We start from the raw sequence: 25,418 nt of genomic DNA on the forward strand, positions 1-25,418 counted from the left end.
AGCCTGCAGGAATTAATGCATTGGCCGCTCTGGACTAGAAGTGGGAGTCAACCCTTCCTCTGCCACGACCCGCCCTCTAGACCAGGAACCTAACACATTAGCTCAGGCTAAGAAGACGGGTGACATGCAGGTGGATGACTGTCATGTGACATTGTGACAGCTTTCTTACTGCCCCGGCCATCAGTCAACAACCTTATCTGTTTGTAGCCGTATCTATTTCTACCACATGTGAATCACCAGTAGCCAGGAAATGCAAATCTATTGTAATGAGGCTGTCAGTTTCTCTCTGTCTGTAATATACAGTATATGTGACCCAGTGCCAGGATGGGGACATCAGTGCAGGCACACATGCAGACTTTATGCCAGAGCTGTAAAAATGACATCCTAATCTGCAGATTTAGAATCGGCATGCAGTCGCTTATCATTCACCAACAAAGTAATCAGTGCTTGTCAATAAGTAAATAGTGCAAAAATATAAATTGAGATTTAGTCATTCACAATTTGAATGGGCATAGTAAAACATAGTAAAACTCGAGCTGTATTATCAAATAATTAATCACAGATTAAATAGCTAAAAAGTCCTTCTTTCATACGATCATGCGGTAAAAGATAAACCTCTCACGTCAAGTCTGAATTGTAAAGAAATTCTGAACTTTTTTTTTGTAGATTGGCTATTGACTATTATGCAGACAATGTTGCCATTGGAGATTGGAAGCACTCGTTTTCTGTAAACCAACCACCTGCTGCCTCCTGCATTATGTGCAAATTCAAAACGGGTGGTACGCAGGACTATGGAGTGATATCCAACACATTTCTTGACAGAAAGGTAGGTCATAACATGTCTACAGTGGATTTTTATGAAACAAACACTTTGCAGTTAGAAAGAAGATAATTCAAGCTTTTCGTACAGCTGCAATGTTGGTGAGTTGGACGTCATTTAATACAATAAAACAGGACTTTTCTGTTTGGATGGCAAATGAATTGCACCTAGTTACCACCCTGCCATTAACTTTATGGCAAGATGGCGCTGTCTGCATAATAGTCTGCAAGCGGCTTGGTATCGAGGGGTGAAAAGTACAGTATAGGAGACCAAGTATAGACCCCCGGGGGACCTGCAGGCATGGGGTTTAAGTTTTAAACAGATTCAGAATCTTGAAATATGTGATAATATGTGACCAGTGCCAGTGGTTTAATATACAAGGGGGCCATGGTCATTTTTCAGTTCTTTACATATTATGAAACTGCACACTGTAACCTTTCATATGATAATTGAAATTGGGGGGAAAATGAAACTTGTTGAATTGGAAACCTGCAAGTAAAGAATTAGCCCATCTAAGATTTCAGCAGTGATCTATGACTTTAGGGGGCGCTGTTTTCCCTTCATTCCTCCATTATTGTTGTTATTGTTCAACTGAAATCGGCATATAGGCCTACGGTAGATATGAAAATAATGCGTAAATATCGAGTCGGGTTATTTCCCCCCCCCCTGTCCTCCATTCTTATTCAGGGATTACTCACCACTGTTGTTAGATCATGTCAGCTGAACCATATACAGTCTTTCTTTCATACGATTGTGCAGTTCAGTGACAAACAGTTGGAAAACCTTGTATTTATGACATGTAAATACAAGTGTGAATATTATTTGACCGCTACATATACAGTTTATGTACACTGTACGTTAGAAGACACTAACCCTGTACGAGCAGAGAGATTTTACTGTAACAAAGCCCCCAGGAGAAAACAAACCCCTTAGGGAAAGCATACAGAACTCACTGGCGGACTCTTATGTAAACAAGTGTTTTTTTTCTGGTTATCCTCTCAGATAGCAGTGTTTGTATTGACCATATGCACTTTCGTTTGAACTACAAACAGTGAAATAAAATGTTCTATTTCAAGCATGAATTCAATTCATCAATCAACATGGGAGCAGACAAACACATAGCCTGCTAATCTTCAGTGACGCTGACAGCAAGTGAATTAGGTGATCTTAATAGACCTGCACCAAATGAAAACACACTCAAACTAGCACAAACTCAAATGAGTCATTAAAATAAATCTTAACATTACTACCAAAACAAACCCAGGTAAAAAATGCATTAAAAAACTGTAAATGAAAACAAAAAATTGAATTAATTCAAATTAAAATGTATGATAACTATAAACATGTATATTAATAATTGCCTTGGTTGTTTGACACGTATGATAACATACTGTAATTCACCCACGTAACACTCATGAGTGTAAACCTCTCAAGTGAATCTGCCTTAAGCTCTCGCAGGCTACGCATCATTAGCACTGCAAGATCAATCCCTTAATTGCTACTTCTGAGTAAAATAAAACATATATAAACCACAGATCTGAGTTAAAACAATCATAATGTGATGTGTTTATCTTCAAAGTGTGTGGGGGAAACAAGAAGAAATGTGTAATATTGCAATAGCAATGGATATTTTTGAGATACAGGAATTTCAAAGGATCCCAGGGTTATGATAAATATGCTTTAAAAGTTAAAACATTATAGGCTACTTGCCCTCTACAACTAAAGTAAAAAAAACTAAAAACAAAGTGTTATTTCATTCATAAATAAATAATCTTTCACCAATGTGTGGTCCAGCCCTATATGGAATAATATATGGAATGCACGTGCTAATAAAAATCTGTTATCCTTTTAGGTCTAGACCATAATAGGACATATGACATCATCAACTTGCGACAGAAGTCCTATTGAGTGAAAGATTCTATATTTATTAAAGAAATAGAATATTTAAGGTGTTTTTATTTTATTTTATTTTAGTTGTAGAGGGCAAGTGTATAATATGTTAAAGGTATGATATTTATATCCAGGGATCCTTTCAACAGTTTAGTTGCTCGTAGGAGATGTATAGTCCCAGCTCTGTGAGCGATTGCGGACGTGTGTTTTCTTCAGTGAAAGTCAACATATCCTCCCGAGGACTGGCTGGAGGTCATCACCCGCTGTAGTGGACATTTTGTTCTTGCATCTCATTTGCATCTCGTTTTGGTAAAAACAGTAAATCCTCGTGTCATCTGAATTGGACATCCGTGGGCTTGCTAATGACACTACATGTGCAGGGGGGTTGCGGGAACATGCTGGCATCCAGTTTCCAGGTTCTGTGTCCTCAAAACTTTTCACCTTTACCCAAATAATAGGTCCTTAATTTCTGTCTAAAAGTCTTCCCCATAGAGCACCGTGTACACGGGTCCGTGTACCTTTTTATTTTGTATTATAATCCACAAATGGGGGATTTTAGATCGCCTCATATAAGAACTGTGTTTGAAAAATAAACAAATCATCCCGGACGTTTCTCTCATATGGATATGAATAATCAACTGACTGTGAGAAAACGCTAATGTTACTCCTGGCGAGTTAGTTACATTTTCGCTAGAAACAGACTGTATCAGATATGACTATCATAAACGATACAAAGACACCTCCCCGACAATATATCGTAGAGACAGTTCTTTCTTTTTTTTTACCACAATTCATATATTAGGATGACCCAAAGTTATTCTCCTTAGAGGAAAACTTAAGGTGAACCCCTTGGAACCATGGGATGAGCGAGTGACATCAGGACTTTGGGCGCTCTTATGACATCCACAGCCCACCGCCTCCCTCGGTCCTCCGCTATATCCACATTCCTCTGTGGACTAGTGTCTTTGCACATTTGTTAAACCTATTAAGTTGTACACCTTATCTCTACCTCTACTTTGAATTTGCATTTCAATTTAATTTCAATCGTTATTTGATTTTGACAAGGTTTTGACAAGGTTTCCCTTGTTTTCAGCAACACAGAGTGCACAAAAATCAATATCACAATAAAACAGTAAATACAACAAGTAAAAAATGATCATGCAACTCAAAATCAAGCAGAGCAGATTATACTGTACATGTCGACGAACAATGAGATTTGAACTGAATTAACATAAAATTAAAGCAACAAACATAACTCAACTTTTTAATTACCATCTAGTTCTGCGTTTGGTCACTATGGCAACTAGACCAGACAGTGCTAATTATTTCTCAAATCCCTCCCTTAGGATTCCACACATTTTTAATCAAATTATCTGGTACGGCCCTGACAGCAGACCCCATACCTGTCTGATCTAGAGCTATTATCTCCCTCCACATGCCCCTCCGATAGGAGAGAGAGAGAGAGAGAGAGAGAGAGAGAGAGAGAGAGAGAGAGAGAGAGAGAGAGAGAGAGAGAGAGAGAGAGAGAGAGAGAGACACCAACGTCTATTGATTCTGATCAATACATAATCAGTCCTCTGTCACCGCCGCAGTGGCGGCGTCAATGTGGACAGACGGGGCCCAGAGGAGAGGAGGAAAAAAAAGAATTGGATGAGGTGCCTCTGCCTGACCTAGAAAACCAGTCGAAGGGGATAATATAGCTGAGCAAACCCTGAGCTCAAGCGAACAGTCAATGCCACGACACGTGTTATTACGTGCTGGGATTGTGCTTTGGTAAAGTGCTGTATATATAGTAAGGGTGGGTTAAATTAATAGATATGGCAGTAATCGTATCGTTTGGCGATATAATCATATGGTATTGTACCATATCAATACGGCAGGAAATGCTGTGTGCGACGCATGCTTTAAAACAAATAAACATAATCAGTTTCTGTCTGACAATGATTGCATCTTTTGCATTTATCCATCAAAACATTATTTATTTGTATTTTACATTTTTTTCCCCCTTGCTTTTTGTTTAAATGTTATCCAAGTTTTTCAAATTAATTTTGAAACTTTTACATTTCGGACAATTTATTTGTCAAAACATCAGCAATCGTAGTGGTGGAAAACGTATTCACATGTTTTACTATAATAAGTAAAAGTATCAATACTGCAAGGCGTACTAGGTAAAAGTAAAAGTAATTAAAGTGCCAAAAGTAAAAGTACTCATCATGCAGAACGTCTATTTTTGGTGTGCGACACCGTCACAATACATGTATGGTATCTCTCTCTGTCTCTCTCTCTCTCTCTCTCTCTCTCTCACCTCCTGCACCCCTACGGTGTTAAAAGGCAGTCAGACATAGACAGTGTTGTTTTAGCCCGGTAGGGCGCACAGCGGGGCTCTGTTGGCCCCTGTATGCCGCTGCATGCCTGCACACAGCCCTGAGGTGCTCCCCTCCCCTCCCCTCCACTCCTGCCTCTGTACTATTCCTCTCTGGCTCAGTGCCTGCTGCGTGCATACATATGAATGTCCACTGCCTGCCTTCCTCCTCCTCCTACCCTTCACGCAGCTGAGCAAAGGTATCAGCAGTCATGGTGGTGGAAGATGTCTACTCTGATTTGCAGCGGTGGAAAAAAGAATGTTTCCCATTTAGACCCTGAGAACAGATTCTACTAAATGTGTCTTCTAAATCATGACAGTTTTCTGGAAAAAAAACGTATCAGTGGTGCACTGGTGCTCAAACCTTTTCATGGCAAGGACCCACAGAGTTATCTGTATTTGGCCATGGAGGACCCACATCTGGAAATATGTAGAGTTACATTTACATCGATTTTACTATATAAATGGGGGTCCCAGAGATAGATATGCCATTAAATGGGGGGTCCCTACTTGACTAATATGCATGTCAAACTGGGGGTCCTTGAAATTAAACAGGTTGAGAATCACTGCTATAGAGCCGTTAAAAAAATCTTCTCTTATGGGGGGCTGTGGCATACCTTTTCAAATGGGGTCAGTTATTAGTTAGCTAGTATAGGTTGGAGTGAAAGAGGGGAAAGGAAAGTAGAAAGCTATATAATGATACATAGTTTTACAGCGAGAAGCAACAGTAATGTTGTAAAGTACAGCCAACTAGCTGTGAGAGCTGTGTGGCTCCCTGCAGGGTTGCCGTTCCAGACACATTAGCGTGTAAGTATAAACAGGTGAGGAGGAGTGGAATAAATATTGCCCCCACATTACCCGACTTGGGAAAAATGAAGAATATGTTATGAATGTAATAGTTGATAATGATGGGGCTATTTCTTTTTTCCCTTGTTCCTTGCTCACTGTGTATGTGTTTTCCAATCAGGGCCAGGGTCACCAACATGTCTGTGTGGGAAATGTTTGATTTTCTGTTTTACACACCATTATAATGTTCAGATTTTTATCATAAGACCCAATTACCAAATGTCAGTCTCCAGGGTTTATTCGCAGTATGTATGACGCTGATTTACTATGACACTACTGCATATTACAGTAGGAGTCCAATTAGTACTAGTGATTCTCAAATGTTTTATTTGCAGCAAGGACCCCCTTAACTCTGAGAGTGTATACAAATGGGGTCCATTTGGTTCCATTTGAACACTCTCAGAGTTACAGATCTGTTATGGTCATTCAGGGCTCTCTATTCATGTGTTTCTGGTATTTCTGTACTGTATGTCCGTGGAAAAAATTGAATTTTTACCAAAATGTCCACCACAAGCCACCATGGCGACGGCCCCTGGTTCCGATCGCTGTGTTTGATCGATTCAAAACCAGTTTGACTGATGCATTGTTTTCCGTCAATGTATAATTAATTTGGCACCTATAACACAGTAATTTAAAATATCAGGGGGCAAAGAAAAGAAAAACTGATTTCCTTTATGTTATATATCGTCTCTGTAGGAAACCTCATACTGTATTATGTCCAAAACTGTTACTTTTCAAGATTAATAATATGGCAAATGTAGCAGATCTACAAGCTCAACTCTTTCAAGCTTGCAGTCAGATCTGCTAGTATTGATACATTTGTCTCAAATTACCCGCTTTTACAAAAAACTGAAATACAAATTTCAAAACATGTGTATAAACGTACACTGTAAAAAAAGAAAAATCTAAATTATGGAAAGTACCTTTGACGAAAAAAACAAGCAATAATACAAGATTCAAAGGTACATGTGAATGTGAGAGATGTACCGTAGTAGCAGCGGCTCAAAGCTGCCTACACACCACCGTGTGACCTCCCCGCCCTTTTGATCCTCCTCACAGTGCTGCTATTAAAACGAGGCAGCGTGTAACGGCCGCGACTGTGCGGCAGAATAATGTGTTGCTAAAATAAGCTCCGATTGCCCCTCTGCAGCCCATTGTGTGTCACGTCAGACCTCCCAATGTATCCCCTCTCCGGGTTTTCAGGGAAGATTCCTATTGATTTCCTTTCACTACTAAGCCCAGTGTACACACAGTAAATGGGGAAAATGTGAGGATGTGCTGCCCTATTATTTTCTCTCTCTGTTGATGAAAAAGAAAGCTACACTCCAATATCTTTATCCTCTGTCCTGGCCGGCGGCTGTGTTGAAACCCAAAACACTCGCATCATTTGATCTAATTGTCTAATGTATTGGTGTCCTGCGGCTATGATGTGCTCTTGAATTAATGGTGTGGCATTAAACCATGTGAATTCAAGGATATGATTAATGTGATTACACCTAGCATGGGAAAACAACTGTGTGCCGGCTGTATTTCTATACATCCTTATCGCGTGTCACCCTCAGGGTATTACCCAAACCAACAGAGAGTGTTTTTACATTTCTAGAAAGTATATATTCAGGGTCTGGATATGTGCCAGACGGCAGGACTACTAATATGGAATAGCTTGGAATCTTCTTTCTGCACCTCTTATGTGTGGCAATGAGACCAACATATAGCCTACATTAAGGGAACGACATTACATTTGCCAAGCAAATGCACACAGGGCCAAGACGCTTTCTGGGTCAACCAATTCCATAGAAGGTTTGTCTGCATGCCCAAACCCAGCAGCACGCAACTGCACAACTTTCTCTTTTTAGAATAAAGGCTCTCCTATTTGAGTTGGTTCTCAGCCTTTACTGGATCAACTATAGGGCCCACTTGGAAAATGCCAAAAGCGTCCTCAGGGCCCGTGTGCATTTTCAGAACGTGTTCTTTATGTTCTGGCTTGGATCAATGGAACTCAACCATTTTATCAGTATCACAATGAAAACTCATTTATAAAAATTGTAAAGAAAACGATACCATGCCAATTTGAAACTTTTCTTATATTAATTCATGCTACTGTATATTATATTATTATTAGTATGTGTTTTGCCAATTAGTCGGGAGACAGGGACCCACTTATCATATCCTCACGTACAGTAGCCTCCGTCCCAGGCTTACTCAACCGCGGAGAGAAAAGCCTGGTCTCAATGTAAGGCAGAGAGTGCATAGCCAGCAGTGTCGGCCCGGAACATCCGTCAGCATTGTTTGTGAGCTTGTAGATCTCCTATTTTCAAAAGAAACTTGAAACGGGACATTCTGCATAGTGAGTACTTTCTACTTTTTGTACTTTAAGTACATTTTGATACTAATACTATTGTACTTTTGCTCGAGTAAATTTTGAATTTGAGTATAGTTCTACATTGGAGTATTGATACAGTTACTTATAAATAAAACAGAGTACTTTTTTCCGCCACTGCCTATTTCATCTCCTGCAGTTTAGAGGTGTTGTGATGCAGCCTATAATCACCACTGCGGTGCTACAGGCATCAAATAAAAGCCAGAGACAATATTCCCCCCAAACAATTGAGTTTCTCCGGCCCATTCCCTGGCCCAGAGCGCCATCCGTTGCTACTGTCCAAAGTGTCCCTGACTCTTCTGTACAATATCAAGGGGAAGGACAAGGTAATCTGTGCTGATTTGAAACAGGACCAAAACACAGGCTTCCCTAATCCCTCTTTCTTTTTCTTTTTTTTCATCATGTGGAGCATTTTACCCCTGTGGGAGCGAAAGAAAGAAGGAGCTATTTCATGCCTCACCGGTTCCACTGTTTTTTTATGAAGATTCTTCCTCACCCGCACTTCAAGCCGCTCAGTGTAACATCATTTTTGCCGCCTAGTTTGGCGGTAGTCGGAAATCTTTTTTAAGTGTGATTAATTAGGAAAGAAATGTGGATGGCTGCCATTCTAACTCTGTAGTAGTCATTTAACTATAAGAGTCTTGGTGGCACAGTTTCCGTCGCTGTCGCTGGTTTTACTCATTTTGACAACTGGCAAACAATGTGTCACACAGGATATTATTTTCTTGGTGGCAGCAGTGCATGTGAGCACACACGAGTTATTGCACACATCAGTGGCACATAATTCATATAATTATGTTTCCTTATACACTGTGCAGACTCATTTTGTGTCATATCCTCATACTCATATTGCTTTCTAAACATACCCGTGACGTTTTCTCCATAACGCCTGTTCAGAGGCAAAACTGGGAACAGTGACATTTGAAGAATTTTGGTCTGAGGCCGATTCTACAAATGGCTTCTAAATCCTGATAATTTTCTTGAAATCCTATGTTTCTCTGTATGTCAGTGGTTCTCAAACTATTTCATGTCAAGGACCCCTAGAATTATAATTATGTATTTGGCCACCGAACCCCATCTGAAAATATGTTGTTCCAGGGAATTGATATATTTTTGTAAATCTCTATGGGTAAAATTAATGGCAGATTTTTCATTGGTGCCGGAAAACCATCCTGTATATGACTTGAAAAGGTGCTGTGCTGAAATGTAATGTGGCATTTTCAAGACCAGACCTGCTTGGCGCTTACAGTAATCTCAACAACTGAATTGACATTGCATTGAATTGTCAAGGATTGTGGATGGCTTCTGAAATGTTACCTGTGAGATTGTGCCCATTGTGGACAAGGTCAACTTCAAAGTATGTCATTTTGTAAGTAAGTTTATCAGTTCATCAGCAGTCAAACTGACTGCTAAAATCAGAGTGGTGCAGTTGGGTTGTATTGGCTGTCAAACTATTGGCTGTCGGACTATTGGCTGTCAGACTATTGGCTGTCAGACTATTGGCTGTCAGATTATTGGCTGTCTTACTATTGGTTGTTGGAGTATTGGCTGGGCATGCACTGCACGCAGATTAGACACACCAATGGACCGACATGTGGAAACAGCGGTCGAACATGCGCTGCTCCCGTGCTTGCGGTTAGTATTAGGTTAGAGTTGGAGGTAGGTTGTCGGTCTAATGACAGTCGGACCAATAGTATGGCTATCAGACTATTGGGTATATATATATATATATATTTATATATATATTTATATATAGATATATATATATATAGAGAGAGAGAGAGAGAGAGAGAGAGAGAGAGAGGTGATCTAAGCCCTCTGCAAGGCTTGAGATGTAACATGCATTTTGAAATTCACAAGGTAAGTTTTTGCAACACAACAGCAGGGTCATCATAGGCCTGTGAATTACTGCATGACTCCTGTCTCAGAGGACCACTTGAAGCTCGTTCGCGGTTGCAACAGTGGGCCGGCTATACTCCAGTTAGAGTGCAATGCCATGGGTTTTCACATTGTTTTGCCGTTTGCCGTTAAGTGCTGAAACGTGTCAGAGACTATTAATCAATATTATACACATGTTGCTGATGATGATATAAAGGTTTCTGCACACACTTGTTGAGGAGTTGAGGAGTCACCTTAGCTTTTAACCACTTTAACCATAGTTTAAACTGTATCTGTTGAAAAATAGCAGACCAATAAGCTCGTGCCACACTATGAGCTTGGAGATAGGGTCCCTGGAACAACATATTTTCAGATGGGGTTGGCAGCCTTTGGGGTCCTTGACATAAAATATTTTGAGATCCACTGATATAGAAACAGGTTTTTCAGAAAACTGCCATGATTTAGAAGACATTTTGTCGAGTCTTGTCTCAGGTCTCAATTCTATCTGGTAGAATCGTGTTCCATGGTGTGTGCAGAAGTAGGTCAAGATCATTTAAGACAGCAGGTGTCACAGAGCAGTCGTTCTCAACCTTTTCAAGCCACAATGCCCCACAAAGCATTCTAGCTGACCTGGCGACCCCCACCCTGAGAAGGAGTTTTGTTTGAGAATGAGTTTTTTTCTTTTGTTTGCCATTTTCTTTTAGAAGAACGTTGAGGAAAATACTTCAGACTACAGCTATTTGAACTATTCAACAAAAAAAGTCGAAAAAGTCGAAAGTATTTTCCTCAAAGGTTCTTCTACAATACAAAGTTTCTGCCCAACAGCAACAATCTGTGGCTGGGTGGAAATTATAGTATTTCCGGCATGGCCAAAGACACATTTCCAAATCAAGGTTACAAACTACCAAAGTACCAAATCAAGGTTCCAAAGTACTACAACATTGAGTAAGTCTCAATGTTGTGTTCTCTATTTGCCTTGTGTGCAAACAAAGGACAAAATAAACATAATACACGTGACATATTAAATGCTCTTCTACGACATTAGTTCCAGCCACATGCTGTGATTGGCCAAGAGGCATTCGGACCCGTGCCAATAACCACAATACACCAACGGGTAAATCAGTCTCTCCGTGATGCGTTGTCGTGGACCAGTCCAGCTGGCAGTAAGCTGCCTACAGCACTATTTCGGATTGCGGAGAGGGGGCTGAAAGGAACGCAATTTTAGCGAGATTGAACTCCACTAACCCATATTTTTTCAAAAAGAGAAATTTAACGACAGCGCTGTAAAAGCAATATAACACTCGCGGGGGCTCGGCCGCACACCGTGCCCCGAGCATTTACTGCACGCCATATTTACTGCACAGCATAGCCTTACCTGCACAGGGTTGGGCGACTTTGATGATGGAGAGGACCACTATATTCCCACACTCACTCCAGAGGGCCACATTTGGGGCGGCTGTGGCTCAGGAAGGACATGTCTACATGTCGAAGTGTCCTTGGGCAAGACACCGAACACCACATTGCCTCCAATTAGTCAGTCGGTACTATAGCTTGTCACCATTGGTGAGTGAATGTTGGAAGTGAGGACGCTGGTGTTGACTGTTCGAATCTTGAATTATTTTTTGCTATATTTGAATTGAAATCCTGAAAAAGTTAAATCAGCTTCAATTTTTCGATGCAGTTACTATATCGTTACACCCCTATTGGATACACAGCTTTCCAGAGGCCTTCTTATAGAGTGAGGAAGTGTGAAGAGAGCTCTCTACTCCTATACACACTAGCTTCAGTTCTGCAGGTGTTATCTGTTAAATCTGTTAAACAAGTCTTCAAAGAATGTGTGCGTGCCTGGGTGCGTGCGTAGGTTGAAGCGGCGTCCATAATATTCACAAAAAAATAAATGTGTAGGTTCAGGCGGTGTCCTCTGAGGTCTTCCACACAATCTTGTAGTTTCATTTCTGTCCAGATAAGGCCATGCCAATGGTCAATGATATATTCAGACAACTTATCACACACTCCATGTTTGAAGTGAAGCAACATTATCGACCTGTTCGTCATCATGGGAGCAGTGGCGTAAAGCAGTGGTTGCCAAAGTGGGGTCCGGGGACCCCCAGGGGTCCTTGAGGGAGTTCCAGGGGGTCCCCATGCAGCTAAATGATAGTTTGGAACCAAATGGACAATAGCAGGTCAAACTGGGGGTCCTTGAAATTAAACGGGTTGAGAATCACTGCTAGAGCCATATAAATCTTCTCTTATGGGGGTCCCTGGCATATCTTTTAAAATGGGATCTAATTAGTGTCAATTTGGGGGTCCTTGACGTGAAAAAGTTTGGGAACCACTGGCGTAAAGTAACTTAGTACATTTACACAGGTACGTAAGTACAATCTTGAGGTTTTTGTACATTACTTAGTAATTCCAATTTCCAATACTTTCTCTTACTTTTACTCCACTACTTTTATTTGAAAACTTTTGTTACTAGTTACTTTGTAGATTTTGACTATTATGATGATAAAACATGCAGTAAAACCACTCATCCCTATATATATATAGATTTCGGCCATTTGAAAATAGCCGATCTACAAGCTCACAATGTCATAATATGACTTTTTGAAACCTTTATTGTTTTGCAACCATGAGAAGCAATATCATTACTGGATTATTTATTTTTTTACTTCGACATCGACTTAAAATAGTTGCACCAGACATTCAGTTTTTTTTCTCGTATTTCTTCCCCAGAACAGTCCAGATCTATTTGAGGTGTTCCAATTTATCCTAAAAACACACACACACAAACACACATGCACGCACGCACGCACGCACGCACGCACGCACGCACGCACACACACACACACACACACACACACACACACACACACACACACACACACACACACCATAATTTGTCCCATATTCTGTAAAATACTGTTTTTTTTTTAATCAATTTTTCTAAGTTTTTGTGTTGTTTGTTTCCATCAGGTACTCCAGTTACACGGGTGACGGCTACAGACGCTGATGACCCCGTGTATGGGAACAGTGCCAAGCTGGTGTACAGCATCCTGGAAGGACAGCCTTATTTCTCCATAGACCCCAACACTGGTAAGTACTGGACACTGTTAACTGTGACAAACTAAGATGGACCGTATGGGTCCATTTGGTTTCATTTTACGCTCTCAAGAGTTATAGGGTTGGACATTTGCATTACTGCATTTAAAATTACATTTTACAGCCTCTAATTGTGTAGACACAATTAGATGAAATAATTGTTATTATGATCAACATTGCAATACAAAAAAAAATCATTCAAATGGTGAATCACATCTTGATGACATCATCAAGATGTGATTCACCATGTTAATGGGTTTTTTCAGACCTCCAGTTCTAGGAAACACAGAATGGGGGGACTTTTTATTATTTCCACACAACAGCTCCAAGGTATATTAATGACATAGTAAAATGTTGAACATGAGTGGTATTCCCCTTTAAATCCATTAAGACCCGAGACCAGATTCTACAAAATGTCTTCCAGTGGTGCTCAAAACCTTTCATGTCAAGGACCCACAGAACTATCTGCATTTGGACTCGTAGCGCATACGTAGTGCCGCGCTACGAGCTTATAGATCTGTAATTATTTTCAAAAGCTAAAGTTTAAAATAATGGTTAAAGTGAGATGTGTCCTCAGGTCTAAATGGGTTCCCTAAATGTATCTGACCTGGGTCCCTGAGGCTCTATATTAGGACACACATTTTGAGCTTTTAGATTGGCTATTTTTGCAGAATGTTGGGCCAAGAATTGGGACACTATAGGGTCCAAGTGGATATTATCTGCAAAAGCTTTGATAATTGAGTTAAAGCAGCACTATGCAACTTTCCTCTTCCACCCCAGATTTGAAACCGGTTTCCCGCTTAAGTGCTGACATTTTTACCATAGCACTTACAGAGTCGGACTGCTTGCTCAGGGGATACATGTAGGTCAAGATGTGTGTCAGATCCTGTGTCTAAGTGATCGAGATGACCTTTGACACGATCAAAATGTCTCAATAGAAGAGCAGGGAGACAAAACCACCCCAAAGTTATGTTGAATGAACATTCTCTACCAGACAGCTTGGACATCATTTCATTCCATTCATTAAAAAGGTTACAGTACATAGTGCATAGACTTGATGTGTTTTCATGTGATCGTGTTTTGTTTCTTTGTTTTCTGATTTCTTTAGGCTACTAATATGTTAAAAATCACACCCGTGTGAACTGAGTGGTGCAACTCCCCTCTCTCCCCCCCTCTTCTCTCTCTCTCTCCCTCTCTCTCTCTCTCTCTCTCATTAGCAGGCAACAGTACAGCACTATCGCTCTCTGTTTTGGCACAACAGCGCCCCTACTGGTACTAATTGTCATACTCGTGCTCATTAACACATAGGCAGACACATATATAGCGGACACGGACATTGCTGTTCCTTGGAGTGGTTGCACCACTGAAAAAAAAGTAGCCTACAGTAAAATTGACAAGGTTCCCGATTGGGTCTTAAATTGCTTTCATGGCTGACTCGTTAACAGTCTGTGCGAACAAAAAAATAGATTAAATAATAGTGAAATGACATAAATAAGCAATAAGATGGAAATCGAGCACGCACAATCTGAAAGACGCAACTCACAACAAGCTAAAATGATATGTAGGCTACATAATTAGAAGGAACACTTATTCCGACATCCAGAAATTGGTCTCATCCCACAAAATGCTTCGGCATCGCAATCGCAAGCCATCTGTGACGGAGATTGCTAGCTGGCACAGAAATGCACTGTTGAACGGACAATTTAGGGATTTAGAAATCATGCTTTGTGTGATTATGGAGCACTTGCAGATGGTTCACTCAAGTGAACCAGATGTTTTAATGAATGTTAATGAAAAATAAAAAAGGTAGGGGGGAAAACAACCATTAGAATGCATTGGCCGCTTTACGATGCTATAGCTGCCACGGAAAATTAAAAGCATTTAATTAATAAATAAACACCATGCCCTAATTCATCACTTGGTTAATGATCTGTGGGAGAGAGACAAAAAAAATGAAAAAGAGAAAAAAATTAGGCAAATATGTATGGAAATGAATGTTTGTCTATCATCTTCCTCTCAGTGATTAGGAATGCATTTGAATAATTAATGATGATCAACAGAGAGGGGAGCGTGTTGCTTGCAGCAGGATGACTGAAGTGTTTATGTGTTTGTTGGGCGTGTTTGTTTGTGCCTGTTGTTGTTGTTTATTTTTGCGTTCATTTGTTTTGTTTGACGAGGGGCAGGTGTGAGTGAGCTTATGTGCCTTTGTTCTTATACGACTGCATATCTTTAACCAACCACTTAAGCCCACTTTGAGCACTTTCATATTTCACTGTGCGATGTATAGTACAAGCTCACAACGCGTTGAATCGCGAGTCGACGCCATGCTTGAGTGCATTTCAAATATGGAAACACTGTCAGTGCGCGGCACCCACACAGTAGAGTCACGAAGATGCAAGATGAGCAGGCGTCTCTTTTATTTAAACAGTTGATGGAAATGACGCTCGTGTGCGGCTGCAACTTGACGCGTGGGCAGGAAGAAAAAAAACGCTTTGCTGACGCTACAAGTTGCAGCCACACGTCATTTCCAGGTTTAAAGGTGCAGTGAAATGAAAAATACGTTTTTCACACGTTTAGACCATTTCCGTGGTCATCATGTGTGTGTTTTTATATCAAAAGTCCATAAAAAATAATTGAATTACTTCCTTAAAACGAAAACGTGCTGCGTGATGACGTGAAGAGATACACTGGACCACTGGTTGAAAACTACTGCTGTCTGGACCACTGCAAACTACTGCTGTCTGGGCCACTGGTTAAAAACTACAGCTGTCTGGACCACTGGTTGAAAACTACTGCTGTCTGGGCCACTAGTTGAAAACTACTGCTGTCTGAGCCACTGGTTGAAAACTACTGCTGTCTGGACCACTGCAAACTACTGCTGTCTGGGCCACTGGTTGAAATCTACTGCTGTCTGGGCCACTGGTTGAAAACTACTGCTGTCTGGACCACTGGTTGAAAACTACTGCTGTCTGGACCACTGGTTGAAAACTACTGCTGTCTGGGCCACTGGTTGAAAACTACTGCTGTCTGAGCCACTGCAAACTACTGCTGTCTGAGCCACTGCAAACTACTGCTGTCTGGGCCACTGCAAACTACTGCTGTCTGGACCACTGCAAACTACTGCTGTCTGGGCCACTGGTTGAAATCTACTGCTGTCTGGGCCACTGGTTGAAAACTACTGCTGTCTGGGCCACTGGTTGAAAACTACTGCTGTCTGGACCACTGGTTGAAAACTACTGCTGTCTGGACCACTGGTTGAAAACTACTGCTGTCTGGGCCACTGGTTGAAAACTACTGCTGTCTGGACCACTGGTTGAAAACTACTGCTGTCTGGACCACTGCAAACTACTGCTGTCTGGGCCACTGGTTGAAAACTACTTCTGTCTGGACCACTGGTTGAAAACTACTGCTGTCTGGACCACTGCAAACTACTGCTGTCTGGACCACTGGTTGACAACTACTGCTGAAGTGTGCCACTGTTACATGTGATGAAGACGGTTTGCATGGAATGGCATAATGGACTATTGAAGTAAACAGTGGAATACAAAGAGATGAGATTTGTTTTCATGTATTTTTTCTTGGAAGTCCTTTCTGCCCATACAGTGTATATATATATATATATATATATATATATATATATATATATATATATATTATTTTTTTTGTCCCACGATTTTGTAACCCGTTTTTCACCCCTGTGTCAATCATCCTGTGATGTGATCCTGGGCTCTACACACCCTCCGCCAACCTAGGGAGAGCAACGGACTTAACTCATGCTTCCTTCATGCTTGAGTGTCCAAGTTGCTCCTTTACACCTGACAGGGGGGAGTTTCCCTGGTTGGACGTAGCGTGTGGAAGGAGCACGTTATTCTAACCAGTTCCTTTCCCCTCCATCAGGCGTCCCTGCTGGCCAGGGGGAGGCAGTTTAGAGACCAGGATTACTGCATGTTTTTGTGAGGGTACCTACCCTAGGGGACACGGGGAGAACATGCAAACTCCACACAGAAAGGCCCTTTCGCCAACCCCGCCTTCGGGTATGGGCACTGATGACGCGGAGGAGGAAACACGCCGCCAGCACCCACAGCTCCCCGAGCGGGAATCGAACCCAGGACCTTCTAGCTGTGAGGCGTGCCCATACAGTGTAGATGAAAACAGTTATTGCCATCACTTCAATTGCTGCCACTTGAAAGGTTTTCTGTGATTCCTACCTCCAATAAATTCCAAGGATTAAGCAAATATTATTTTCCTTGAGGGGAAAAAAGAGTCAAATTAATTCATACAAAAATGGATTAGCACACATGGTTTATGTAATTAGACAATGTTTAGGCCTACATATTGGATTTCTCACGCATCTATATCTTTTTTAAAATAGTTGCAAGCCCTAACTAGCAAAATTATGATGCTTTCTTCTCATATTTCCTAACCACTTCCACTCTGGCAACCCAGGCATTTTACTTCTTGTTCTAAATGTTCCAAACACAAGTTATTCATCTGCTTTAGAGGTACGAACAACGCTAGTATGACTTTAGTTAGCAGAGTAATCCGTTTTGATTTGCTCACTGCATACGGTTATATCATTGAGAATAAATTAAATAGAAGTAGAACAAGGTTACACGGATGCACCAGTCCCATTTTGATTGCACCTCAAGCCACTAATTAAGCCACAGATTAAAATAAAAAATATGAAAGGATTATTGATGAAAAAAAGATGAAAGTTTTGGTTTTCAAGTTGAAGATTAAAACACATACTGTATTCATAGTGATATTTGTTTGGTAGACACAAAACAAAAAACATTTTGCAAGTTTTCACGAAGCGTCAAGAAGAAGCCTAGTCCAGGCTTCCTGTTTTTTAGCCAGCTGGTGGTTGGAAATGACGCTCGTGCGTGGCTTCAACGTGTAGAGTCGGCAAAGCGTTAAGTTGTTTTTTTTGCCGACGCGTCAAGTTGCAACCGCACGAGCGTCATTTCCATCCACCAGCTGTTTTAAAACCCGAAAGAGACGCCTGGACTAGGTGTTTCTTGTGGCTTAAGTGTGCTTACACCCTAATTCTTCCTACTTCCGTGCAAGAACTATTTAAAGAGGACAGGAAGTGAAGACCGTACGGTGGACTCCATGATGCTCCCTGGAAGGAAAGAAACATGCGGAATTGAGACCAAGGAAGCTTAACGCGGAAGTGTTGGCTTCATATAGTCCATTTTTGCGCATGTTTCTTTCCTTCCAGGGAGCAACATGGAGTCCACCGTACTGTCTTTGCTTCCTAAACTTATTTAATTAACTTTTTAATTTCAAGGACCCCCATGATAACTCTGAGAGTGTACAAATTACTGTGTTTGTTCCGTTACAGGGGTCTCCCTGTCTCATAGTAAATTTAGCCTACAAGAATCCATACTGCATTCAAGAGCGATAATCCCACGAAGATATCAGGCCAGTGCCCAATGGGCACCGCTCTAGTATTATAATGAAGAAAAAAAAACATGATTCAATATATCATAAAAATGACAGCAATGAATTAGCAGAAGTTGTATTTATTCATAGCAAATAGGTATTTTTTGATGTCTTTAGTTTAGCTTGCACGCTCGTTTACCATCAAGTGACATATCTACCGTTTGGTATAGACTTTGGTAGAGACTTTTAATAACAAGTGGGTATATGTTATTAAAAACAAAATAGATTGTTGTTATTATTGCCTAAAGGAAGTAAGAAATATTTTTTCCACTGCTTCTTTCTTCGTGTGAACTTTAACCCATTCTGGACGGAAACCCCTTTTGGTGATTTAAGCATTATGCATTATGCATTAAGTATTTCTGTAGACTTAGATAGCATCTGATACAGACTTATAGCATGTTATGTAGACGGCACTATAATTGCATTGTATATAGTCATAGCACGCCATAGTACATATGTATAGCATAGTAGTATATATATATAGTTTATATGTATAGTCTCATAATATAGATATTCCACTGTTACTTTCTTAGCTTACGCATGTTTTATGATAAATGCTTTTGTGATGTATTTCCCATGCTTTTGTTCTTGATTATTGTAAGTCGCTATGGATTAAGAGCGTCTGCTAAATGCCTAAATTGTAAATTGTAATGATTATGATGTTAAAAAGGGTATCTTTGAAAAACAAAGAAAAGGTCCTGCACACTGTCAGACACTAATGTTGTTCTTTATTAGGTCAATGTTTCGGTCGATTAGACCTTCATCAGGAAAGATGAATCGACCAAAACTTCGACCTAATAATAAAGAGCAACATTTTGGCAAGGGTCTGACAGTGTGCGGGACCTTTTCTTTGTTTTTCAAAGATACCCTTTTTAATGCTATATTGCCCTACGCACCGGTCACTAGCCTTCTGAGGTGTGCATCGGCCTTTTGCTAAAAAAAATGATTATGATGTTAAGATAATGTTTAGCTATTGAGAAATAGCAGATCTGCTATGTTTGAAAAATCATGAAAATGTGGCGCAAATCTTTGAATATATATTCTTTCAGACGGGACATTTTAAAAAGCAAATCTTTACTTCTGGCGGGCTCCCTGAAACAACATATTTTCAGATGGGGTCGGCGGCCAAATCCATATAATTCTATAGGGGTTGACATCAAATAGTTTGAGCAACACTGACAGAAACATAGGGTTTTTCAGAAAACTCATGATTTAGAAGACATTTTGTAGAATCTGTCTCAGGTCTAAATGGGCCAAGGTTTAACAAAGGCATCATCCTGTCCTTTTTGGCTGCACACGGGTTATTGCGTGCACAGCAGGCTGCAACAATATCACACCTCCTGGATTGGATTCATACGGGGACAGCCAGGCCGGGGTCTATACATTTCAAGGCTTGAGTCATTATTTCCGGAAGTAAACAACATTGTCCTGTCATCATGGGACTGGTTTATCCACAGAGTGTGTCTGCTTATATATCGGTGCCGTCCCAGGTCACCAAAACCTCATCATTTTTTTTTTTTTGTCAAGGGCACTTGGTTGTTCTATTGTTAATGTGAAGAAGTGAATAATTTATTGACCTTGAGGGATGGCACTAATCTAATCAAATCTAATGAATGTATAAGGACAAGAAGATAAGCACCATTATTAATTAAACTTTCAGCAACAAAGACCCAGCAGTGTGCAAAAGTAGTGTATTGTTGCAACCGTAGGTCACATTTACTATGAAAACCTGCCTCTCCAGTCAGTTAGTCACGCCTTGTGACATCACACGTCCCTATATGGTCACGCCTTGTGTTTGACATCATGCCTATATGGTCACGCCTCGTGACATCATGCCTCCATAATTATATGGTCACGCATCGTGACATCACGCCTCCATATATGTTCACGTCTCATGACATCACGCCTCCATATATGGTCACGCCTCGTGGCATCACGCCTCGTGGCATCACGCCTTGTGACACGTCACGGCACCATATATGGCCATCTCCATATTATGACTGTCCTCACCTAACCCAGAGGCATGGACCCCCCTCACCCCCCATCCTGTATCTCTCTTCAGCAAATTCAACCCCGGACGTTATAGCTTCCAAAGACTATACAGTTTGCCTTTCACTTCTTTCCAAATCCCAAACAGCTGCCTGTGATGCATACGCTTATAGCTAACCCCATTCATTATAAGTGTAGTCTCTTTAAAACAAAAAAAGGAAAAATAAATGCAGGGAATTAAAAACAACAACAACATCATAATAACGCTTCCATGATTTTTCATCATATCCCAGCTGAGTCTCATTGTCTGGGGGAAGAAGCTCGGGACGGAGGCTCATGTCGGTGTCATGCCAAAGCTTTGCGTTTTTATGAGGGCTTTTATATTCATTTGATGATCCTGTGGGCCTCTGTTTCCTGAGTGGATTATCCGTATACACGCCGTTGCTGCTGCTGAGCCCTTTTCATATGCAGCGCCGTGGCACAGTCAATAAGGTCTGTTCTGCATACAATATGCAAGATTATTCGAGACGTGCAGCCGGCATAATTCGCACTCAATCAGAATACAAAATGACTATACTAGACAGTGGAACAACATCACATTCAGAAACAAACAAGCCGGCTGATTTGTGATGCCGAGTGGCGCTGCCGTCGTTCGCCGCGACTCCCCTGGCTACAGCACCGTGATGGTCACACCGGATCTCGTAATTCGACAATGAAATGGATCACGGATTCATTCATTCCAGTTTTGTTTGATGTCGAGGCAGGCATTGTTTTTTTTGTCGAGTCACTGTTCTTGCACGGAAGCTGCGTCATTCTCGTAGAGCTTGGAGTGTGCTGAAGGTTACGAATGTCCTCCTCGTTCATTGTACGTACAGGCGTGTGAGTGCGCAGGCATCCCCGCGGCTAGCCTGACGTGCTTCATTTAAGCTCCGTGGTGAGATGGTGCCGTCTGCCGAAAATAGCCAATCTGTAAGCATTGGGTGAAAAGGCCTAATCGAAAACAAAATACTATACAATATCAACCCCTCCCCTAACCCCTCCCCCTTTATCATACAACAGCTGTGGGTGCGGCTTCAGTTCAGGTGGATCACCACCCACCACCTTAAAACCAGGCATAGTTTTTTGTTTTTGTTTTTTTTGCGGCTTTCGCCTTTATGTTATATTTTTTATAGAGGTACAGACAGTAGGCTGACAGGAAATGGGGGAGAGAGATGGGGGAGTGACATGCAGTAAAGGCCGTCGGGATCGGGAGTCGAACCCGCGGCACACTGCCAGACTCGTGCTACAAGGTGCCTGGACCACTGAGCCACGGCCCAGGCCAAAACCAGGCATAGTTAATGAACTGGTGGGCGTGTCCCCATAAAAACATAATTTTAACACTTTCTGTACACTTTTTTGAAATAAATCTTTCTCCTTTTAGGGGGGGAAATCACGCCATTCCATCTTTAATGACCACGTCACCAGTTCAATCACCATAACCATAGTGTTCCTATTCTATAGTGCCCCCGATCATGACCGGCAGTGTTATGTTAACACTGTCGCTCTGGATTAAGAGCGTCTGCTAAATGCCTAAATTGTAAATTGTAAATTGTACTGTGCCAAAGCATTGACTTGTTTTGCTCACAATTGACCTATAGCTAAGCCCCTCCCCAAACTGCTATGGTCCAATCACAGCTAAGCATAACATGGGTTAGACAAACCTCTCCACCAATAGTTTTCCTATATGATAAAACATTGTTTTAAAAACGAAATATCACACACATATTTTTATAGTGCATACGGCAGGCGTTGTTGACAGATTTTGAAGAGATTTTGAAGGTCTGGTTCCAAAAATGAAACGGTATTTAATCATTAAATATCATTTAAATCTATGATATTTACATTGGAATGAATGAGCCCTGCTGGAAAGTGTCCAAGTGGGAGTGTCTAAGTGAGGGCAGGGCTTTGCTAAAGGTGAATTGTGCTCAATTGTGTCTCTTCTCTCCACTTCCAGCCACCATTAAGATCGCCCTGCACGGAATGGACCGGGAGATGAGGGAGGAGTACCTGGTGGTCATTCAGGCCAAGGACATGGGCGGTCACATGGGCGGCCTGTCCGGGACCACCACGGTCACTGTCACGCTGACCGACGTCAACGACAACCCACCCAAGTTCTCTAAAAGTAAGAAGAGTTCCTTCTCCTATAAAGCTTGCAATTCCCTGTATGAAATGTCCTATATACCCGTGGAATTTTAATCTGTATGTCCCCCTCACGGACGTAATACATCAAAGCCCAATTCGGTGGAGAATATATTTCATTTTGAGCTGCCTCATCTCAACCATTAGTTGTCCGCCCACAGGATCTAAAGCAGGTTAGACCAATTGCATCCACCATAGCTGGTCTAGTTCTATTGCATTTTCATAACAAACAGATTGGTTAATAACACTTTTGAGGGGCACTAGAACCTCCCTATGCCCAGCTCTGTGAGTTTGTGTGAACACAAACATTGGCTTGTGATTGGCTGATCATCCCATACCGATGATTTGATTGGATGAGCACAGTATTGAAGATAATAGTGAGGGCAGAGATGTGAAGACGTCAAAAGTGATTGGCCAGAATGACCTTTGTGATGATTTGAGCACGGATTGTGATGTATGATAATGCATGATGATGATGATGATGATGATGATGATGATGATGATGTATGGTGATAAGAGTTTTATTTGTGTTAAGTGTGTGGAATGCAGCTTTGTATACTTCTAGAGAGAATGCTATAGTTAAGGGAAACATCAGTGAGCACCTCCAGCCACCATTGCTTTTAAATCGATGGTCTTGTCACATGTTTATTTATAAAGACTCGCTCTTGTGTGTGTGTGTGTGTGTGTGTGTGTGTGTGTGTGTGTGTGTGTGTGTGTGTGTGTGTGTGTGTGTGTGTGTGTGTGTGTGTGTGTGTGTGTGTGTGTGTGCAGGCCTCTATGAGTTTGTGATCCCAGAGGACCTGGCGGTCGGGAAGGCCGGAGGCAAGGTGAGGGCGAACGACAGAGATATCGGAGAGAACGCCAAGTCCACATACAGCATCATCGACGGAGACGAGCGGGGCATGTTTGAGATTGCCACGGACACTCAGACTCAAGAGGGGATTCTCAAACTGAAGAAGGTATGATGCCCCTCCTTCAAAAGGCAGACACTCACTCATTTTATGGGCCCTTGTGTTCTTGGCTCCTTCTCTGCTCGCGGGGTGAATTGAATCGCTGAATTGAACTCATGATTTGAGTCGTGTAGGTGAGACATCACATGACCAATTGACTCGATCTACATGTCTCAATAGAAGACAAATACAAATTGTATCATTTATATTAGCATATACTCTAATGTACTGATTGGACACAATTAAACTGTATTCATTAAATTAACATAGGCTTTAAGTGTACTACTACTATTTCTAAACATTTCTACCTTTTAACTACTAATCTACCTTCTGCTTTTTCTGGAATAAGAGGCAATCCCTGTGCTGTATGATAATATTTCTTTGTTAAAAAGCATCAAATCGGTCTGTGGAATTGTGCATTGTATGTATGTTGAAAGAAAGAAAGAGAGAAAAAAAAATATTATCAAGGACTCTCTTAAACATAAAACGATTAGAGCCAATAAACTTTTTAAAAGTAATACTAATTAAGGTTACAACTTTATTAAATCGATAGCTTTGACAAATCAACGTTGTGGCATTGTACATTTGCTCTAGACACGCAGCTTGAAATTAGTCTGGAACATTCAAAAGAAGGAGCATTTTGTTCTAATTAAAAGATTACCATTGTCCATGCAACTCATTATAGATATTTTCAACGTGAAAACAGAGATGTGAAAATGACTAATGGGAGTCCTATATGTTGTAATTAAAGCCTCCCTCCTTTCCCACTGTAGGTACATTTCAACCATTTCAATCAATAGTATGGTTCAATGTATCCCCGCCTGGCTGAGTGCCACTGCAGAGCTGATGTCACTGTGGAATAAAACAAAAAAGACACATTATGTCTCTGAGGAGAGAGATAGAGATACACTTCTGGGGGTTTTCATAATCAGACACACTAGTGGTGCTGATGACTGTGTGGAGCTCCTCCTCTAGTGATGACTGTGAGGAGCTCCTCCTCTAGTGATGACTGTGTGGAGCTCCTCCTCTAGTGATGACTGTGTGGAGCTCCTCCTCTAGTGATGACTGTGTGGAGCTCCTCCTCTAGTGATGACTGTGAGGAGCTCCTCCTCTAGTGATGACTGTGAGGAGCTCCTCCTCTAGTGATGACTGTGAGGAGCTCCTCCTCTAGTGATGACTGTGAGGAGCTCCTCCTCTAGTGATGACTGTGAGGAGCTCCTCCTCTAGTGATGACTGTGTGGAGCTCCTCTAGTGATGACTGTGCGGAGCTCCTCCTCCTCTAGTGATGACTGTGTGGAGCTTCTCTAGTGATGACTGTGTGGAGCTCCTCTAGTGATGACTGTGTGGAGCTTCTCTAGTGATGACTGTGTGGAGCTCCTCTAGTGATGACTGTGTGGAGCTCCTCCTCTAGTGGTGACTGTGTGGAGCTCCTCCTCTAGTGATGACTGTGTGGAGCTCCTCCTCTAGTGATGACTGTGAGGAGCTCCTCCTCTAGTGATAACTGTGTGGAGCTCCTCCTCTAGTGATGACTGTGTGGAGCTCCTCCTCTAGTGATGACTGTGTGGAGCTCCTCCTCCTCTA

General features: G+C 41.5%; 1 protein-coding gene across 1 annotated transcript in view; it reads left to right on the forward strand.

Annotated features, from left to right (window-relative positions):
• LOC310855129 (cadherin-8-like) overlaps positions 1–25,418 on the forward strand; it is a gene marked incomplete at both ends in the record, with an annotated part of 201,425 nt that overhangs the window by 134,302 nt on the left and 41,705 nt on the right. The window contains 3 exons of the mRNA XM_083760020.1: positions 13,150–13,269; positions 22,703–22,870; positions 23,659–23,846. Coding sequence (XP_083616146.1) covers positions 13,150–13,269; positions 22,703–22,870; positions 23,659–23,846 — 476 coding nt within the window. The remainder of the gene's footprint in view (positions 1–13,149; positions 13,270–22,702; positions 22,871–23,658; positions 23,847–25,418) is intronic.

The sequence above is a fragment of the Protomyctophum parallelum genome (assembly GCF_964188405.1).
Source record: "Protomyctophum parallelum genome assembly, chromosome: 2".
Taxonomy (NCBI): domain Eukaryota; kingdom Metazoa; phylum Chordata; class Actinopteri; order Myctophiformes; family Myctophidae; genus Protomyctophum; species Protomyctophum parallelum.